The sequence below is a fragment of the Paramisgurnus dabryanus genome, chromosome 18 (genome assembly GCF_030506205.2).
Source record: "Paramisgurnus dabryanus chromosome 18, PD_genome_1.1, whole genome shotgun sequence".
Classification (NCBI taxonomy): domain Eukaryota; kingdom Metazoa; phylum Chordata; class Actinopteri; order Cypriniformes; family Cobitidae; genus Paramisgurnus; species Paramisgurnus dabryanus.
Window position 1 is genome coordinate 31,723,533 of NC_133354.1, and position 21,005 is coordinate 31,744,537.

A 21,005-nucleotide genomic window follows, 5' to 3' on the forward strand; every position below is an offset into this window, starting at 1 on the left:
CTTTTTTTAAATCTTTTAAATTTTTGCTTATCACTTGATTATTTCAGTTTAAAATCATGAGTTTTAATTTAAAGGGATACTTCAGGATTTAGCATTAAGCTTTGTATCAGTAGAAAACCAGTAGTATTTTCGAATTACTGTGCCTCTCCCCTTCATATCCTCCGAGATGAGAGAGTATTTTTAGTCTGGAAAAAAATCGGTAATCATGATTTTTGCGTCATCGGAGGATTTTTTGGCCAGTGGCTTAAAACTACAGCCAGTATTAGCAGCTACTTCTGCGTGTTTTCACCACACCCATATGAGGTGGGATCTCACTCACGGAAAGTTTGAATTACAATATAAATCAAAATATTAGATGTTGTTCTGACAACTTATTTCCTAGGAGATCTTAAAACTACCATTCAACAATTGTAATGATTTTAGCTGTGAATTTTCATTTATATGCATAGATGTTAAGTAATGGTAGAAATAAGTGTGCATGGAACTGTACACTTATTTGGTGTGATTTATTTGTTTTTTAAAGAGCACAACAAAAGAAGTCTCACCAGACCAGGCACAGCAAGACTGTAATGCAGCGGATGTTGGTGGACTTTACCAGGTGAAAGAGATTGTAGGTCTGCAATTTTTCAGTATTTTCCATTAACTGCAGTTCATGTATAACAAAAAAAAACATGTTTTAGTACACAACAATGAAAACTTCAAAAACACCATCAACAAGGGTAGACAAGCTGATGTCCACAGCTAAAAAAACATTAAGCATGCCAATATGAGAGTGATAGGAACAAAAACACCCCTTTATTTATTTATTCACAGAAATAAGAGCTTTACTTTAAATAAAAAAATGTCTATAACAGAAAGTGTAATAGGGAAAGTTGTACAAGTTATAAGTTTTCATGTAAACATCGATCAACATCAACAATCTCCATTATGCCCTACTAGAAAGAACAGCTAAAACCAGCCTAAGTTGATTGGCTGGTTTTAGCTGGTTAGGCTGGGGTAACATGCTGGATTTAGAGGGGATTCTGACACTTTTTAGATGGTCTTATCGGATGAGGCTGGAAGACCAGCTGACCCACCAGTTTAAATCAGCTTGACCAGGCTGGAAGCTTGGCTTGGCTAAGCTGGTTGGCTGGTCTTAGTTGGTTTAAGATTGAAGTAGCTGGTTTAAAATGGTCCTCGCAGGCTGCTAAAGCTAGTCTTTTAGTCTGGTCAAGCTGGTGTGTCAGTGGGTTTAAGCTGGTCTCTTAGCCCGACCAGCTTGACCATATAAAAAGTGTCCAAAATTTCTGTTAAAAAAGCCTCAGTCTAAAAGTATATACATTTTTTTGACTTCATGCATTTAAACCTGTTGTAGGAAACTCTTTAGGCAGCTTTAAAATACCATTTGAGGGGCACTTTAAAAATGCTCCTGTTCACAGATGATCTCTTAACTGTAATTTACCAGTAAAGACTGTTTGTGTGATATCTGTTAATGAGTGCTTATTAGGATCATTTGGATAAAATCATCTGTCAAATGATTAAATGTAAAATGGTTTACATGATTACATGGGAGCATTTAAAATTTTGTTATTTAGGGGCTGTTTACATCTGGTATTAATAAAGCAATAAGCCCCAAAAAGCAGTGGGTTACAGTGCATTCTATAACAGCTAAGGGGCGTTGTTAGGCACAATGCGAAGCAGAGTATAAAATGCACTGTAACACCACTGCTTCCTGGGGCTTATTGCTTTTATAAAACGGTTACATCATATGCATAGCTGGGTTTCATAAAATAAAACACAGCAAATACGTAAAACAAATAATTATTTTAGTACAAATATTACTCTTTCGCCCAACAAAGTGGTTCCTCAGAATCAAGTGTGGCTGCAACAGAGTGGTTCCCAAACAACAGAGACCCAGCAAAGACGCAATGAAAATATGATTTAAGACTGTGGTGTATATTTTCATAAATAAACATTCATCTACATTATACATTAACATTTTTATTGTGCAACTGTTGAATTAAATATGTTTGGAAGCATGCTTAAGTTTAATGCCTTCCAGAAAATGTTGTTCTTTAAATATATAAACATACAGTATATCAAATGAAAGAACAGACCCTCCGTTTTCAAAAAAAAAAAACTTTATCCTTCCATTTATTTGTTCTCTTTTATCACCTCTCAAATTTTGTGCAAAAGGCTGATATAATTTCATTTTTGTAAATGACTTTTGTTAGAGATCAGATTCAGAGCGATGATCAAAACTTACATGGAGTTTTTACTGTTGGGTAAGAGTGCCACCTAATGGATAATAGTTTAAATATAATTTCTTTTCATTGATGAGATAACTCAACAATGTTTATTGACATTTATCTGGAAATCACCATTAATTGTGCTATTGTTGAAACATTTAAAATATGATAAAAGACTGTGGTGTTTATTTGTATTAAAGGGGACATTCCATAAAAATCTTTTTCCATGTTTAAGTGCTATAATCGGGTCCCCAGTGCTTCTACCAACCCAGAAAACATGAAAAATAGCAACCCTGTTACTTTGTTTTGGTAAGGCTCTCTCGGCAAGCATGTGAATATATAGGTCATTCGGATTTCGCTCCCCACATGACGTAGGTAGGGGATCTTATTATAATGATACCGCCCCTTCATCTGCGCTAACCAACCATGACGCTGCCTCGAGTGCGATAGACAGAGAGAAAGAATGACTGACAGCACGACGCGTTTGTATTCCCTCAAACACAAACAGTAGCCTAAAATCTTATAACTTGTAGTTTTAATAATCTTTCTATGTTGAATTAACGTTACCTTAGTGCAAGAGAGAGAGCGAGTGAAAGAGAGAGAGAGAGAGCGAGTGAGCAAACGAACGAGAGAGAGAGAGCAACGCAGCGGTTCAATTTCATCAATACAACAAGTATGTTGTTTAATATGTTTCTCTGAAGTTTATATGAATGAACACAAGGATAAATGCACTGCACGAGACAGAGTGAGAGAACAACGCGTATTCACTATCATACACAATAAGCGTAAATATGTTGTTTAATGTTTCTCTCAAGTTTCAAATGAATACGAGGAGTTACAAGATAGAGAGTGAGAGACTGACAGAAACGCGAATGTGTTCAATATGTGTATAAACTTAAACATGTCATTTGATCTGTTTCTCTAAAGTTTAATGCTGCGTTCCAGAGCCCATTCAAACCAGTGGGACGTGGGACTTATCCTACCTCCAACTAGGAAAAGTGCACTGGAATGCCTGTCGAAATGGAACCTCCTACTGGCGAACTCTGGGGAGTTCGACCTACCCCGACTTCGCAAAATTAAGTCGGAGGATAATGGCGGCGCCCATGGAGTCTTGCATCGTAAGAGGTAAAGCTTCAACGAATACGCTATAAACTTTACTTCTCTACTTTTTGGGTTTTTTTAGACACTGTAATTTGAACACAACTTGTTTTTTATATTATGGCGTGAAATTGTCTTTATTATCTGTTAGCATGAAGCTTAGCGCGGCGGTCGTCCATGTTTTCTGTTTACGTTCCACTTCAATTGCCTGGAACGCTTTGAAGTAGGAGCTAGTACACTTCAGGAAGGATAAGTCCCACGTCCCAATGGTTTGGATGGGCTCTGGAACGCAGCATAAGGATTAAACATGTTGTTTTATTACAGATCATTTAAATGTGCTTGTGTGGTTTGGTCAAAAAGTAAACTTCTGAGTGTTTGTGGACGTGTATTTTATTTGTAACATGCTGAAAATCATTGTGCCTGTTTAAAACACTGGAGCATGAGACCTAAAAGTCTTTATTTTTATTCCACAATGTTCCCCATCTGCTGCTAAACATGTATTTAGTATGCATAAAACAGATGATTGACTTTTTAAACGTTTTTTTCAAATGTTCAAATATATAATGCTTAACATCGATTACTAACTTCTTTCGTGAGAGAATCTTCCTCGATGCTCTGTCATGTCTACAGCGCGAGCGCTTGAGACTCCGCCCACCTGAGCAGCACATTTGGATTTAAAGGGATACACACAAAAACGGTGCATTTTTGCTCAGCCCCATAAAGTGCCTATTTTAACATGCCACAATAAATTACCTATAGGGTATTTTGAGCTAAAACTTCACATAATGTACTCTGGGGACATCAAAGATTTATTTAATATCTTAAAAACGCCTTGTGGAATGTCCCCTTTAGTTAGTACGTAGTAACAGTGGCGCAGTGAATCTTAAGCCACGTAATGCAGAAAGCTTTTACACATACCTGATCAAAACATTGTGCAGCATGTTTACTAACAACACAAACAGAGGTACTCTGACATAATATTAGTGTGCGTCAACTTTAACCCATTATTTCTCCTGCTTGTGTATTAAATACTCGCCCACAGACCATCCCCTCAAAGTAAACAGGAAGAAGCGGTCAAAAGTGGACAACTGAGATGGATTAAAATGGCAGGTGAGAACAGGAATATGTCTCTCTCATCCACTTGCGATCCGATCAACCAAAACACATCTTAATACCAGGTGTAAACAGAGCCTTGGAATCTTTTTGGAGATTTTCTCAAGAATTAAATAAAGCTTTGTCTTTGCAAGCTTACATGTCATTGTATTGCAAAATAATACAGTACTAGTACTATAGTACTAATCGCTGTAAAGTACAGTGTGTCATTTAAAAAGCACAGCCTATGGATTTCACCTGGACTTGGGGGAAAATGACATCAGGAGCCTCAACACCATTCATCTTAGCAGCCTTTCTCAGAATTGCCTCAGCCTCTTTAACCCTTCCCCGAGACACCAGCCATCGAGGAGACTCTGGAATAAACCTGTAAAGAATTAGAATATTAAGGCCAGAGCACTGAGGTTTTACTGCTATTGTTTTTCAATTAATTATTTGGGCCCGAGCACAGAAGAGCCGGCCAACAGCCTGCACCATATGTGCGGAGCACTATTGTTTTTGCTTTGTTTATAATTATTAGGGCCCGGGAAATTTTTGAGGGCCTAAACATGCTCAAAAACTCATTAAACATTGCACACGTGTAAAAAGTGTCAAAAATGTACATGTGGTATAGAATTTTTCAGAATTGGGCGTGTAAAAATGGCTCTATAGCACCACCTACAAAAATTTGTTAAACATGCAGATACGATAATTGGTAGGATTATCTATCGCTCCAGAACCAACAAAAAGTATCTTGGAGCTCCCACAGGAAGTCAGCCATTTTGAATTTTTTCTGTAATTTTTCCGGGCTTTGAACTTTAACTCCTCATAGAGATTTAATCAGATCACCATCATATTTGGTCAATGTAATCTAAAGGCAATGCTAAATTGTGGAGATCTTGACTTTTCGTACTAGTACTAGTTTTGCCCAAAATGTCACATATTTGATAAAAGTCCTGGCTTGAACACATCAACATGCCAATATTCAGTCATAACATCACCTATAGGCAGCAGGAAATAACATGTTTTACACTGTGATTTACTGCTCTTAGAGATGTAACCAGATCAGCATCATATTTGGTTAGTATAATCTTAAGGCCTTTGCGATCATAAATAGCGAAGATCTTGACCTTCGTTAAAAGGGCGTGCGCATGGCGGCTTGGCAAAGTTCGCATTATTGAGGTTCTAAACATTCTTGAAAAGTCATTAAATGTTGCAAAAAAGTTTAATGTGTCTCAGAGCAGGTATACTGTAGACGGCATTGCTTGACTTGAAGTCTTTATCACTTATGATGTTGTATTTTGTAATGTGACGGTTTATACCTGCTCTGAGACATCAAACTGTATTCGCGTCCAGTGGTAGACTCCTGTATAAACAGAGGCATAAAACTCCTGCAATGTCTCATTTAAAAGAGAAGCAGAGTAGATCTCGAAATCACAATTGTTCTGTCTTTGGCACAAAAAGTCACTTAAAGTGTGAACTATCCATTTGGTTGTCTTTTTCGTATTGATCTCATCTTTGTCATCTTCAATCCTTTAGGTCTGCCGGTGTTAATTCGTTGTGCCGCTTTTTGCCATTCAACGTTTTCTCCAAGTCTTCTATTTCGTCTTGTGCCTGGGCCCATTTATCAAAATGACCATATTCACCATACAAATTAAACGATATTCAAAAATTTAGCCTACCTAAATAAACATTTTCATATGTGGTACCTTTCTAAGCGGATTTAAAAGGGTAACTATATTGTATGGCGGAATAGCACTTTTGGTAGTACTTCGACTCTGCGCCGTAACACTCTCCATCTCCCTCTCATTATGAGAGGGAGAAGGGGAGCAGATTTTCAGGCTACTCGAAGTACTACCAAAAGTGCTATTCCGCCATAAAATATAGTTACCCTTTTAAATCCGCTTAGAAAAGCTCTACATTTTATTTTGTGACACCATTCTGTCACGACTCGCACACACAAAAAGTAAGATCCAAAAGCAGTTTATTAGGGGTGATCCAAAATCATAATCCGTGCAGGCAAAAGGTCAATATCCATAAACACAGTCCAAACAATAATCCAAAACACAGACACAGAAGGCGATGTAACATATAACAAGGAATCCACAACCAAGACTGAACAGACAGGGCTTAAATACACAACACTAACAAGGTGAGTGGGAACAGCTGAAAACAATGATCAATGATGACAGACAGGATTATGGGATATGCAGTTCATGGCACATGTGACAGTGAAGACAAGAGACATCTGGTGGCTAACTCGGGGACCAACACTAATACATATTGCAAACACAGAACACAGTTTGACACTGTGACACATACTTGCTCGTATAAATACTCGTCTTAAATAGGAAAAATGTTGATGTGTTTGGTCACTTCTAACTTTATCTCTGTTTGGTACCATTGAATGAATGGGGCTAAGCTAAATGCTATCAAAGTGTCGCTGCGCGCCACAGCGATAAAGTGCACGCACTATGATGATAGAGGTATGTATCAACTCTTCTTAGTTAAAGTAATAACATAGTTTAATATGGAAAAAGGATAGACTATTCCTTTAAGAACACCCTTGAAGAAAAAAATAAGTTTCTTTCTCAAGAAGCTTTTTTGAGTATTACAAAATATCTTTGGTTTAATTTTAAGATAATATGGCAGTTACTGTAAGAATTTTCTTCTTAAAAAGAATGTTCTTAAGATAAATTATAAGAAGTTCATAAGAATGTTCCTAAGTGCAATTCTCAAACATTTCTTAATAAGTTCTCAATTATTTACTCAAGGACATCTTAAATTTTGTCTTAAGAATAAAATGACAAGCTTTGAAATGAATTATTCAACCCTGCACATGAGGTAACAATACACCAATCGTCCATTAATCTTTTTACCACCTTGCAATCATTAACTCGATGTATACTAAAATGAGGAATGTGTTAAGACTGTAGATGTTATTCACTGTTGTAACAGAGGTCAGCTAGTGCAGTGTTTCCCAACCACTGTGCCGTGGCCACTTGTTTGGTGTGCTGTGGAAAAATAACACAGTTACAGTGTTTGAAAAATCACTTGAAGCTAGCTACCAGGTTGCTGAGTTGGTCACAGCTGTGTCTGTCACTGTCATCAATTCCATCCAGGATATCATTTGTGTTCATCAAAACAAGATCAAGTTTCACATTAAATGTAAATACTACGTTTAACAAGTCATTTAAGCACTGCAATACAGGTTTGTGCAGACCTGTAATGCTTATTGTGAAAGTGGTGTGCTGTATGATTTTTTTTTACTTATTAAAAAACGTTGGGAAACACTGAGCTAGTGTATGAATGTGATGCGGTGGGTAACCTTGTTTCCTAATCTCCCAACCGGTCCGTCATGCAGGTCGAGCACTCTGGGCATGCTTCACTTTTCATGAACGGATCAGTCTCCCGCGCACATGTGTCCGCAGTCTGCACAGAGACAGACTTTCAGAGCACTCGACTCGAATGACGGACCAATTGCTGGTTCTACTCCCGCTCATAGCGTCTTTGAGCTGTTAACATTAGTAATTTGACAATAAATGTATTATGGAGGAAGTAAAATGTTAGCGAATATTATAGCTTATTTGTGTTTCATGACAGATTAGCCTTCTGAAGTAAGCCATTAAACTTCATTATACGAGTATGAAATTCCTCATTGAACTAATCTAAAAAGTTTAAATTGCCATTTCTGACTATATACTACATCACATTTAAAACAAAAAACAAATTACCTTATCAAATATTTTACATTTTGTGATTTAAGACTACAGTGAGGTTATCATAACTTTAAGACGTTATTTGAGACAGTTTCTTTTTTGAGAAGAGGATTATGTTCAGGATTTCCTGTGTCTGAGTAACCAGTTGGCCTTCAATAATACTGCACAAAGACATTTTTCGACACGGACTAAATGAGAGGATTTCATGTTTGATGCCATGGGGTCATGAGGTTAAACTTTATTGGAATTCATAGCATTATTGCTTGGTGGGTCTCATTTTACTGTCTAAACTGTAGATGAAGAGCCCCACAGTCCCATAGTGATTACTACTACATCAGGGCCTCCACACATTGCGCCTGCTAAACCAGAGTTTGTTCGAGTCATGCCTGTCTCTGTCTCCAAGATGGCCGCCGCCATACCTATATCTGTTCCTAAGATGGCTATCACCATGTCTGTTCCTGTCTTTAAGTTGGCTACCGCCATACCGGCACCTGCGGTTAAGAGGGCCATCGCCACGATCACACCTGCTCTTCAGAGGGCCATCATCACACCTGCACCTATGTCTCAAGATGGCTGCCACACCTGAACCACTTCATAAAATGGGATATATATGGGATATTTCTCGAACGAAGGTTGTAATTCCAAGGATTCTCGACATTGGAACAGTCCTTCGACGGATGTCGATGACGTAGCATCCTCGAAATTCTGTCTTCCGAGGATCCTTCCTTGGCATTGAGAAACGGCTACTGCCTCACGGTCCTGGCCCGCCATCCCACCCCCTACACTCCACCTCCCTCCAGAACTATATAGGAGTGTCTGGAATCCACTCCTAGGGGTGGGGATCTGAAAGTAGTCATCATGGCTCCCTCTGCTCATTCATCCTACCACCAGGTGGCACCCTCTCCACAAACCAGACATTGGACACTCACTCTGCTTCTACTTTCACGTCCTGTTTGTTTCCAATAAAACCGGTTATAAGTTGTAACCTGTATACCAAGCCTTGCTATGTTTGTATCATTGTTTCATGTTGTCTTGCTCTTGTTATGACCTGTTTGCCTGTTCTTTGAATTACGTTAATCAAGGATTATCCTTTTGTCTTGTTTGCCTGGCTTTATAAATAAACTTCTGCTTTTGGATTCTACCAAAGTCTCAGCACGTTACACACACTGTTTAAACCAAATCAAATACTTACAGTATAGAACATTTTGCAACAAAAACTTGCTTCCAAAAGCGCAATCAAATGCTTATTTTTAGAACAACGCCTGATCTAATGTTTTTACTTGTATGTTAAATTGTTGTTTTTACCTGTATGTTAAACATGAATTGTGTTGTACTTTCGAAGTCAGACGGGCAAGGTCAAAACACCATCAAACTTTGATAACCTATTGAACTTGTGACGGCGCTGTACATTTTGCACCTGACTGAGTGTTTGACCAAAGTGAATCCAAAAATCACAGCATCCTTTTAAACCGTAGTTCCTCAGTGATGTGAGGTGTGTTCGGCTTCACAGCGTTGCGTTCATTGGTCGGTTGGGGTAGCACGGGTGCACGTAGGAAACTGACTTATCTGTTTGTGTTTTGAATTATGCATGGTAATGGTGGCATACATCAGTCTGCGCAGCTTAACACGACATCAAACACGCACATCTTTAATACCACAGGTGCTTGTAATGTTAACCAGACATCCAAATGCCGCCATAACCACAAAAAACAAATAAACCCACATGGTCATCGTTTTCGTGATCGATCGTCGATGCCACGTTCAAGTACTCAAGCAATGAAGTACTTGTGGCCCATTGAGGGGAGGAGTCAAAACAGAGCTTTTACGTCGGACACTTAACCAATCTCGCAGTGCACGCACGCAACTAAAATAACAATAAATGCATTTACATGAAGATGTTTATAAAGAGAATCAACAAAGGTGAACTGTTCATTATTGGAAGGTTATTTAGTAAATGTTGGGATGTATAAATCTAAGTCTAGTGTTAATACAAATTCTTTTCTGTCATGTAAAATATAAACAACTCACAGTACAAATAAATCAGCACCATTACAAAAGTTATTAAAATTTAAATGTCATAAGTCAATAACAAGTTGATAAAATTTAAAAACTACTATAGGTAGTGGCGTTTTTAGAATTAGGTCGTCATCAGCTGACATCCCCGGGCCAATGAGCATTAAGCTGTGTCGTCAGCAAGTCTTCTTCCATGGTGCTTTTCATCAACACAGTCAGTGGAGAGCAACTGCACCCGACTACACAATCCGACAAGCCCGCCTCTCCAACCCAAGAGTTTTTTGGCACACATCAGCGCGACAACAGAGCAAGTCGGACGTAACTCAGACACTTTTCTAACCGGCATGCATCTAGCGGTGATCACCGGTGATCGATTCTGTGCAGAATTAGCTTATCTAAAACAAGCCTAATAATACATATAAACGCCCAGTAATGACAGTGGGGACAAATCAAGACTACGTTCCACAGACTGGTGAAAGAGGTAGGACTATAAAATAATAATAATAATAATAATAATGGCTTTTATTTATAATGCACTTTAAATTTTTAAGAAAATCTCAAAGTGCTACAATAAAATCTAGTGTGGATAATGATGATCGGCTTATGGGAAATGAAGCTGAAGTGATACAGTTCATATTCATGGGATGGCTCCCTCTGGTGGTGATTAGAAAGCGGAGTGGAATCCATATTTGTGATTTAGGACACTTCAACATTTGATCACTGTTTATAATAAAAAAATTATTATAGTATAATAGTTAATATTATTGATAAATATACAAATAATAGTCTTCATTCTTTACTTTTAACTGTGTTACATTTAAAACAAGATATTAAATCCATTATCATGTTATTCTTATCTATGATACAGGCCGTTATTTTAATGAAGTCAACAAAATGTTTTAAATGTAAATAATTTTTTGTTTGTGGTAAAAACCATAACACTTGTTTTGGTATACGATGATAGATCTGGAGGGTATTCCAAGAAGCTGGTTATGTGTCATAACGAAGTAAGTTTTATGTGTTCCCTGTGTGCACGCATTAACTCTAGGTTACCAGAAGAAGGTTGACTGAACTAAATCCAATCTGGAGTTTTGGAACGACATGATCAGGGTAAGCAGCTTTTGGTTTTATCAAACAAAAGTTCAGGGTTTCACTGATGGTAAGTCAGTACCTCTAAAGCATTTATTAATCTTAGTTTATGTTAATTTTTGCATTTACTAATACAGTTATAAAATCAAGCGTTGTTACTGTTAACATTAAACACCATGAACTGACATGAATAACTCTATTGACAACAAGAATTAACAAGAATTATTATATGTGTTACCAATACCCATAGATGCTAGAATGTAGTGGTGTGTCGTTCATGAACGATTCGTTCATTTTGAACAAATCTTTAATATGACTCGGGACTACCGAGTTGTCTCAGAGAGTGATTCGTTCATTTTGTGTTGACCGCGCATGCGCATTGCGCAACATATGGGCTCTGAATCTGAAACAGAAATGATTAGTTCATCGTTCTCTTGACTCGTCCCGAACTCGAGAGAATGATGAACTAATCATTTCTCTTTCCGGTCCTGTGCTGTATATCATACGGCACAGCCTGGCCGAACACAGAGAGTCAGTAAGACAGTGACGAGTTGACAACTAACATCTGTAAGTTAGACACGAGAGGAGGCGTACAAATGTGATAAATATGGAGTTCCGTTTCTTATATTTTGGCTTTGGCTGCATTACCATGACTTGTACACGAGGACTGACTTGGAGTAAGCTAATAATTTCTATCTCTTGTGTATGTTTCAGAGCTTGTGTCAAGAAATAATGAAATAAGGATTTTTATTTCTCATAACTTGTTAGAAATGTCATATTTGTTTGAATAAGTGGTTATTTTGGGGTAATTTGTGAAATTATAGGTAATCATATTTTAAATGAACCAAAAGAACGAAATGACTCAAAAAAAGATTCGTTCATTTTGATGAACGAGAATCAAAGATCCGAATCAGAAAAATGATCCGAACTTCCCATCACTACTAGAATGACATTAAGAAGTAAACATTAACCATTTGCCCAAAGCTTACACCTACCACCAAAGGGGTATGTAGAAGAAACCAGGAATGGTAAGAACAGTAAGTAGCATTCTCCAGTCTCGTAGGAAGTATGCAGCCAATGGGAGTATCATATACCCAACTGAGAAGAAAAAGCACACACCAAGAGTGGAGAACATGCCCCGAACGGATCCACTGAATATCTCCGTTCCTGTAGAAAAAACATTTTGTAAAAAATGAACAAACTTCAAGGAGAAGTTCACCCAAAAATGAAAGTTCTCTCATCATTTACTCACCTTAACATCAAATGAGTTTTGCTTAATGGTGCTTTGAGCCTGAAATTTTAAAATTGGGTTGTTTTTAGCCCAACAGCTGGGTAAATTAGGACAGAAAACGGCTGGGCTAACTTGACTCAAGGGTCAAGTAAATGGTAAGGGTCAAAAGGGTCAGTAAATGATGATGAGTTTCTTTCTGGGTAAACTATTCCTTCAACATTAAGTTTTGTTTCATAGATCAAATGTAAACTCATGCCAATTGTAAATTGCACATGTACATGTATAATAATATTGTTATATACAAACACTGTTTCACTTAAAGGTAGGGTAACACATTTGATCCTGAAACATTTTTAGTTATGCTGGTTAAAAGTCTCCTTACATCCTGATAGCAATCAGTATGTTAAGTTGTTTAAATCTTGGTATCTTGGTTCGAACGAACATTGCCTTTTTTGTCTCTCATCCGTAAGCGTAATTTGAATGCCACCCCGCCGCTAGTCCACGCAGACACCATACGTCATCGGCGCGTTCATGTGCGCTCACGCTCACTTCTTGTCTGTAAACAGCGAGAATGGCAAACTTTTCTGCTGAATTGACAACTTGCACAGGAGCCACAAAACCAAAGACATCTTTTATAACAACAACAGCAAAAACTGCCTGGATCAGCAAAGAGCAAAAACCCAAATGAACATTGGTAACTTTACTGCTTTACCACGAGATGCAAACAGCTGCAGGAGGCAAAGGGTCTGAAAGGGTCGTTGCACTGTTTATTTTAGTAAGGTAGGTACGCCATATGTTTGTATTGAGATGGATTCAGATATTCTACTTTGATGAAACATTGTGTTGCTTATGAAATTTGTATTCGTTTACGGATAAGTTTAATGATATAGTTACTACGTCTACACATCCGAAAGTGTGCTTTAACTAATTCTGATGTAAACATGTTGTTTATGTTGGTTATTTTGGTAATGTTATTCAGTTTGTACTGCAAAGTTTTCTCACTGGTGAATGACACGAGACATAAGATGTGACCGTCTGATCTGTGCGTGTTCATATGTTTTGAAATAGGCGTGACTTTGGATGACAATTGACAGGATGGTGGGATCGTGATTTCATTGCTAGGCGGCTACTGTTAGCATTTTTCAAAATGTGATACCCTACCTTTAACACCTAACACAACAATTTAAAGATCAGTTTTAAGTACATTAAATACTAATATGACACATACACTTAAAATCACATTATATCAAAAGCATGTACCTAAAACAAATGCTGACACATAGTTAGAAATTTCTCCCATTCCAATGATGAAAAACAACAGACAGAAGATCAACCAAGATGGTGAGAAGACTTGAATTAGGGTAAATGCTGTCTGAATCCCCATGGTAACAAAGAGCACAATTTTCCTGCCAAACCTGAAAACCAAGAGCAAAATTGCAACATGAAAGATCATTAAATGTTTTCCAATAAACATGATGTTGTATAGCAGATATAAAGTCTATACATTCTAAGAGCGGCAGGTATTTATGATGTATAAATGAAAGGAAACCAGCATTAATCATGTTTGAACCTTTTCCACCTTTACTGTGAAATTGCAACCTGTCTATTAAAGTGGAGGTCACCCCACAGATCTGGGTCTTCATTTATAAAACTGTGCATAGGATCCTTACTTACAGTCTATGTACCCACAAAAGCCAAAAATAGTGAACGCCAAAAAATTTAGTTTAATTGAGTAATTGCGAAAATAACTTTGTTACTTCTAGAGTTGCCCTAATGTGGTCTTTTTATTTAATTAACTTAAACATTAGAGTACAGCTAAATTAAGAGGTACATAGACTAACCTCAAATTTTCTATTTGTTTAGTTATTTTCTTAAGTTAACACTTAGAAAAAACAGGGTGTTTCCCACTTCAGCAGCTTTATTTGTGTATATTAACATTTAAAGTTAAATATAACATATCAGCATATTAACATTTCATTCAATTATAAAATGCAAGAATAATACTTTAATTAAAAAAACCAAATACATTTCTTTAAAAATGTGCCATTTAAAAGTGAAATTGAAGATTAATCCAGGACTAGGCCTTAGTTATTTTAGGACATTTAAAAAGTTTTTAAAACAAACCTTACAAAAAAACTATACTGGTATATATCTTGAAACAAAACAATGGCACCAATATATTTAAAATATGTCAGTACAAGGTGTTTTGAAATTAAAGTAGCTCAAACATGCATTTTAGTCTGCCCTGTCTACGAAACTGCCCCTATAACAGTAAACTCATATGTTTGTCACATTTTCAACAGATACACTCATTATAGTCACCAAAATGTGAATCTGTATGGAAATTTAAATGTGTACTTCAGTGACTTTGGTTAATTCAGATGTAAAGCATTAATCAGTCCGAACAGAAGGCACATTGCTTCAGGAATGTCACATGGATTGTTACATATCGCCCACCTCTATTGACATTTGATGATAAAAGGTATAATTATTAAGAGAAAATATTTTGTTATTTACACTGTGTTCTGCAGTTATCTAATTGAGGGGTATTTGTTGCTATCCTGTATTTCATGCAGTCTCCAGTAGTGGCCATTGTGATGGTGAAACAGCACTTTTTAAATATTTAAAATTAATTTTGAATGAATATCAGACTTTACAAGATTTATATGAAACAACTATCACTCATTATAACACTGCTGGATTTCATCGTCATGATAACGTGAATCTAACTTATGATATGGAGTAAAATTAAATGTGGCATCAATACTTATAATCGTTCTTGTCATATTTACTTTCTGATTTTAGTTCACCACCTCACCATCTGTGTCGCCGATTACCCTTAATTGTCTCCTGAATGTGCATATGCATGGGTCAGAGTTTACTTACAGGTGTGCACATTCTCCCGTCAAGATTTGCTTATTTTTATAGATCACAAACTTTGCGTTGGGAAGTGGCACATGTTTTCAGCCCCGTTTTGTGCATATGCACGCTTTATTAATAAGGCCCCAGGACTCTAGCTGGGCCATTTTAAAACTTTTGTCTTGTTTTAGTGGAGCCATTAGAGGTGTGCTTCGGGTGGTTGTCATGCATTGGTCTTTAACCCTCTTCCTGAAGGTCACCTGTCCTGCAGATTTTATTCTAACCCCAATCAAACAAAACTGAACCTGCTAATCAAGTTGTTCAGGTTTACCTTGTAAGTAGAGGCAGGTGAGTTGGAACTAAAATATGAAGGACAGGTGCCTCCAGGAACAACACTGGAATCCCATGCAAGATTTTGGGCCAAAACTGACTAAAGGGAAAATGTCATAATGACTAATGTATGGTAACCATATACCTGGAATGTGAGCTTTGCATTTAACCCATTTAGTGAGTATTGAACACACTCATACACCTGGGGCAGTGGGAAGCTATCACTGCAACACCCAGGAAGAATGAGGGACAGGTGCCTTCCTCAAGGGCACCTCAGATGCTGGGTGTGAGTCTCAAACCAAAGACTCTCTGTTAACAAAGTTGACATAACTTATAAAATGAAGTAGAAATTGTTTAACTTAATTTTTAATGTTAAAGTAACATAAAAATATATGTTGACTTGACAAAAATGTTGCACATTTTTTCATGCTTCACTGTATGTATGTATGTATGTATTTATGTATGTACAGTATGTATGTATGTAGCCGTTTTTTTTGTTTTGTTTTGTTTATTTTGGCAATGTGCTGTGTTTTTTGTGTCAACATATCTTTTCCATGATGGCCAAATAATTCAACTTAGGTGTAACAAGCACCTACTGCAGCAGTTACATATAAAGTTATGGTTTTTGGTATGATTTTATCAGTCCCTCACATAGACTGTAAAAAAAGATGGACGATGGCCCGTTCGCTCACTTCTATTGGTGAAAAGTGAAGCTGATTTCGGGACCAGGCCTGCACAATAGTGAGCAGGAAGTAAAGCCGCGAAATTAAGGCCCCGCACTCGCACAATGCGAATATCACAGCTGTCAATCATTACGTGACAAAACCGTTTTTATAGCATTAAATAACTAACTAAAAACAAACTTATTTTAAAAACAAACACTTGAATTTACATCAGCGTGATAAAAACTAGAAACCAGCTTCGGAAAAAAGATAATTGAAGTGTAATTAAATTGTTTAGTTGGTTTGAAGTCCCATTGAATAACCTGGGGAGGCGGGGTTTATGACCTATACTAGGACCAGTCACTGGGGGGTGATCAAGACGTTTTGGCTTCACTTTTCAGGGCTTGTGCAGCACGCTTGGTCCCTCACAGAGTTTTGGCCAACTCTTCTTTACATTGTTACTTCAGTCTATTCATGTTTGTGGGCATTTGTTTAAGCCGAGAACTCTTAAGTTCTCATTAAAGCGTTTTAATCAAGATAAAACTAAGAGATTTTCTTCAGGCAACCTAAGCTGATCTTAGGTCAGCAGCTAGTAAATACAATTATTACCTAGTTAATTATTGATTTGTTGCCAATAACATACACTATTTTATTAAACTACAATTACCGTAGTTATATCCACACTGTAAAAAACTTTGGGTTATTTGTTTTACCCAACAAATGGGTTAAACATATTGGGTCATTCTGTTGGGTTATTCTTAGTGTGTATTGGGTTATTTCTATAACAACCCAGCCAGTTGGGTTAAAATCGGCCTCACGTCACAAGGCATTTAAAATTTCAACGTGCCACTGCTGACAGAAGAGAGGTACGGTAATATTAAAATAGTAACTACATAGTAAAATATCATCCACATTTTCTACAAAAATGTGAACAAAAATGCTGTTGTCTATTTTTTGCCGTTACACCTGTTCCCTTGATTACCAAGATACCAAAACGTGCTTTTAAGCCATCATAAAAAGGTAGAAAACAACTAAAAATGTATTTTAATACCAAATAACACCAACAACTTGGTCCCTTACGAAAATTCATCTTGTCTGTGTAGTAGTATAATGTTACTTTCATGGCGTATTGATTGCCATATTGGTTTAACCACAGTTTTTGTAGCAAAACAATCGATTTTGTGGCAAAAATTGTTTTTCTTTTAAGTGTAATATAACCGTTTTTTAACTTTTGTATGGGCAACCGAAAGTTTTTTGCTCAGTTTTATGTTTTTTAAGTCGGTCTGTTTTATAAAGGCAGAGCTGTTAAATACATGTGTTTCTGAATTGAAATGTCTTAAGAAAAGACTCAATGGCATTTTATTGTCGTCTTATCTCAGGATAATGGATAATAAAGCGCTGTTTAAAAGCGTGCACTACTACTGTGTATAAGGGTAACCCTGGAGCACCATCTACTGTCAAAGAGTGAAGTAGAGTTTTTATTTGGCGTGCCAGATGTTTTTGCTTTGAGATTAACATTTAAATGTAAAGACATTCTTGGAGATGTTGCACTAAAAACCCTACAAAATGGCCAGCAAGATGATTCGGCCTTCCTACTAAGAGGCAAAGCACTAGGAATGGGCATCTCCATAACTGAGGCCGATGCAATACTCATCTCGATCAGCTTAGCTTCACGGAGCATGTTGCCAGCACCGCTTGCTCTTGTAGATTCATCCTTTCACTTATAGGACAAAAGTGAAAATTAGACCTTTCCTAAATGAGCACGCTACGCAGGTCCTAGTCCAAGCTATTGTCCTGTCCAGGCTGGACTACTGCAATGCGCTACTGGCTGGACTTTCAGCCTGCACGACCAAACCCCCACAGATGATTCAGAACGCAGCAGCAAGAGTGGTCTTCAATGAGCCAAAGAGGGTGCACGTCACTCCTCTCTTTGTCAAGTTACACTGGCGTCCTACAGTATAGCAGCTTGCATCAAATTTAAAGCGCGCGTCATCACAACAAAAGTTATGGTTCAGCTCCTTAAAACGAGAGATAACATGCATATAAACATTCACCACGAAAAATGTCGCAAACTAGATTGAAGCAGTTATCAGGAAATTATAAATGAGACGCATAAACAATGACGCAGAGACGTTTGAGCCAAAGCTGGTGACTGACTATTCCTGTGGGCGGGGTTTAGTCAACGAACTGTTTTACTGACGTCATTATAGCAGGAAATAGAGGGCTGTCATCCAAACCGTCCGTATGTTGTAGGCTTTAAAAGGCAAATTCTATTAAAGAAAATATATCGCCTGGCAGTGAACTTTGAGCTTTATCATTTTACAGGTATTATTTATGCTATTATTGCAACATTACACGCTAACTAGGGTTTAAAAAATGGGATCAGGAAGAACGTGACCTTTAAAATCATTCACCAGCATAGAGCGGCGCGTCACACGCTCCTTTATAGTCTTATCATAAACAAAAATGCATGCGAGTGGTTTCTGGAGAGAGAAATAATAAATAATATTCAAGCTTCAGAGGCTGCGTAGAAGAGAGGGCAGGACTTCAAACAGGTCACGTGTCTTTCCGGGACCTTGCAGATGCCGGCAAATCATGGAAAATTCCAGGATGCATTTTCCGGAATGTCTGTGTGAAAAGGGCTTTATACAGCCTAATGTACCCTCTCGAACCCTACGCTCTGTCACCGAGCAACGGCTTGTGGTGCCATTTAAAAAAGGTGAAAAAACATTAACGCGTACCTTCTCAGGAGCTGTTGCACAACTGTGGAATGATCTGCCGGTCGTGACACGATCTGCTGACTCTGTAGCTGTCTTTAAGAATCGTCTAAAAACCATCATCTAAAATCTAAGAATCTCTTCCGCCATTACCTCACTTCCTAATATAAGACTTACTATCTTTCTCTATTTTTTCCTTTTTCTTTGTCTTTACATTCTTCAAAAAATTGTAGTAACCAACCCATGGCTATGTTTATTATGTTGGACTTAATGAGACTATTTCCAGTGCACTTATGTATTGCTGTTCTTGTGTTGCTATAATTGCTTCTATTGTTTACCTCACTTGTAAATCGCTTTGGACAAAAGTGACTAAATGTAAATGTAGCCTACGATACAACACATAAAAGATACAAACAGCAAAATCACCAGTGTTAAATGTACACTGCTGGTGTTAATATGGGTACCACCAGACATGGTGGTACACATAAATACACCAGCAGTGTACATTTAACACTGGTGTTTTTGCTGTGTATGAAGCAGCTACCGATGCAATACAATTCACCCCTTTACGATGCAGTGCGGTCCAATGCAATGAAAAAATATGATGCTATGCAATTTAATGTGGTACACTCTTAAAACGGTTGTATTAAAACAACACATTTTGTGTCTAGTTAAGCACAACACATTTAATGTGTACCTGACTACACAAATCTCTGTTATTACTGGAGCAACACATTTTGTGTCGTCATTTTATTTATTTTAACACAAATGACACATACACAGTGTTAAAATAACACAAAATATGTCAAATTAAATAACACAAAACAATGTGTAATGTGTTAAAATTAACACATCCTTTCTTAGAGTGTACAGATTCCACACATTGAATTTGTACATGGGTGTCTGAACCATTATAAGACCACTTTAAGAACAATGATATTGGACTCACTCTATTTTTCTCTTATTTGTCAGAGCGCCGTCAGTCAAATCCATTCCACTAGATAGGAACGCTCTAATACATTAAACTCCGTTCCACATTTTAGCTACAGCCTTGACTGCCGCAAATCCATTCCACTTGACTCACCTTATATTTTGCAGATACATTTTATAATTTTAATATTAAACATTTTAATAAGCTGCAGGACAACCACTCCATCTCAAGAAGAAAACCTGACCACACCTTGATTATTTTTTACAATTTGACCACTGCCTGTTGGTGCATGTGCACTGACGCGAAGCACAAACATTTTTTATTCACTCCTATGGAAGGAGGGTTCACGCTCACAAGTTCCTTGTACAGGGCTCTAGACTAACTTTTTTCACTGGTTGCTACGGTGGCCAACAGGAGTCACTGCACTGCAGCAAAGGAAAACTCATGCAAATTGAAAAAACACCAGACAATTAAGAAAACATCTTCATCTGTTTGACAACACATGCGCTGCAGATACTCGCAGCACAAACAAATACATTAATGCGCTGCAAATTCCCACAACATGAACAAATACAGAAACAATGCACGAGTCTGGGAAATGTTGGCCATTTCTCAAACGAAATAGCGCCCTCATGAGGTCTCATTTGTAGGCTGTATATGTATTAAACACTGTCTCGTTTCAGAATATGAACAATTATAAAGTTGATGATTTTTGCATATCGTTTAATTTGTATGGTGAATATGTCAATTTGAGAAATGGGCTCAGGCACGAGACAAAATAGAAGACTTGGAGAAGACGTTGAATGACAAAAAGCGGCACAAAGAATTGACACCGGCAGAGCTAGAAAAGATAAATGAGAGAGAGAGAGAGAGAGATGCGTGCGCGAGTTCCCAGTGTGTGTCTTTTCTTTAAAGTCTACGACAAAGATGAGCTCAATACGAAAAAGACAACACTTTCCGTGAGTCTTTGCACCAAAGACAGAATCATTGTGATTTCGAGACCAAACGTTACTCTGCTTGTCACGGCACAAATAAAGGG

The 21,005-nt window shown here is 37.5% G+C and overlaps 1 protein-coding gene across 1 annotated transcript in view; it reads right to left on the bottom strand.

Annotated features, from left to right (window-relative positions):
• The window catches only part of LOC135776750 (solute carrier family 22 member 4-like), a 65,901-nt gene that overhangs the window by 24,524 nt on the left and 20,372 nt on the right, over positions 1-21,005 (bottom strand). The window contains exons 3-6 of the mRNA XM_065287651.1: positions 13,728-13,882; positions 12,232-12,403; positions 4,677-4,803; positions 546-643 (exon numbers count right to left, since the gene is read on the bottom strand). Of these exons, the coding sequence (XP_065143723.1) occupies positions 546-643; positions 4,677-4,803; positions 12,232-12,403; positions 13,728-13,882 (552 nt within the window). The remainder of the gene's footprint in view (positions 1-545; positions 644-4,676; positions 4,804-12,231; positions 12,404-13,727; positions 13,883-21,005) is intronic.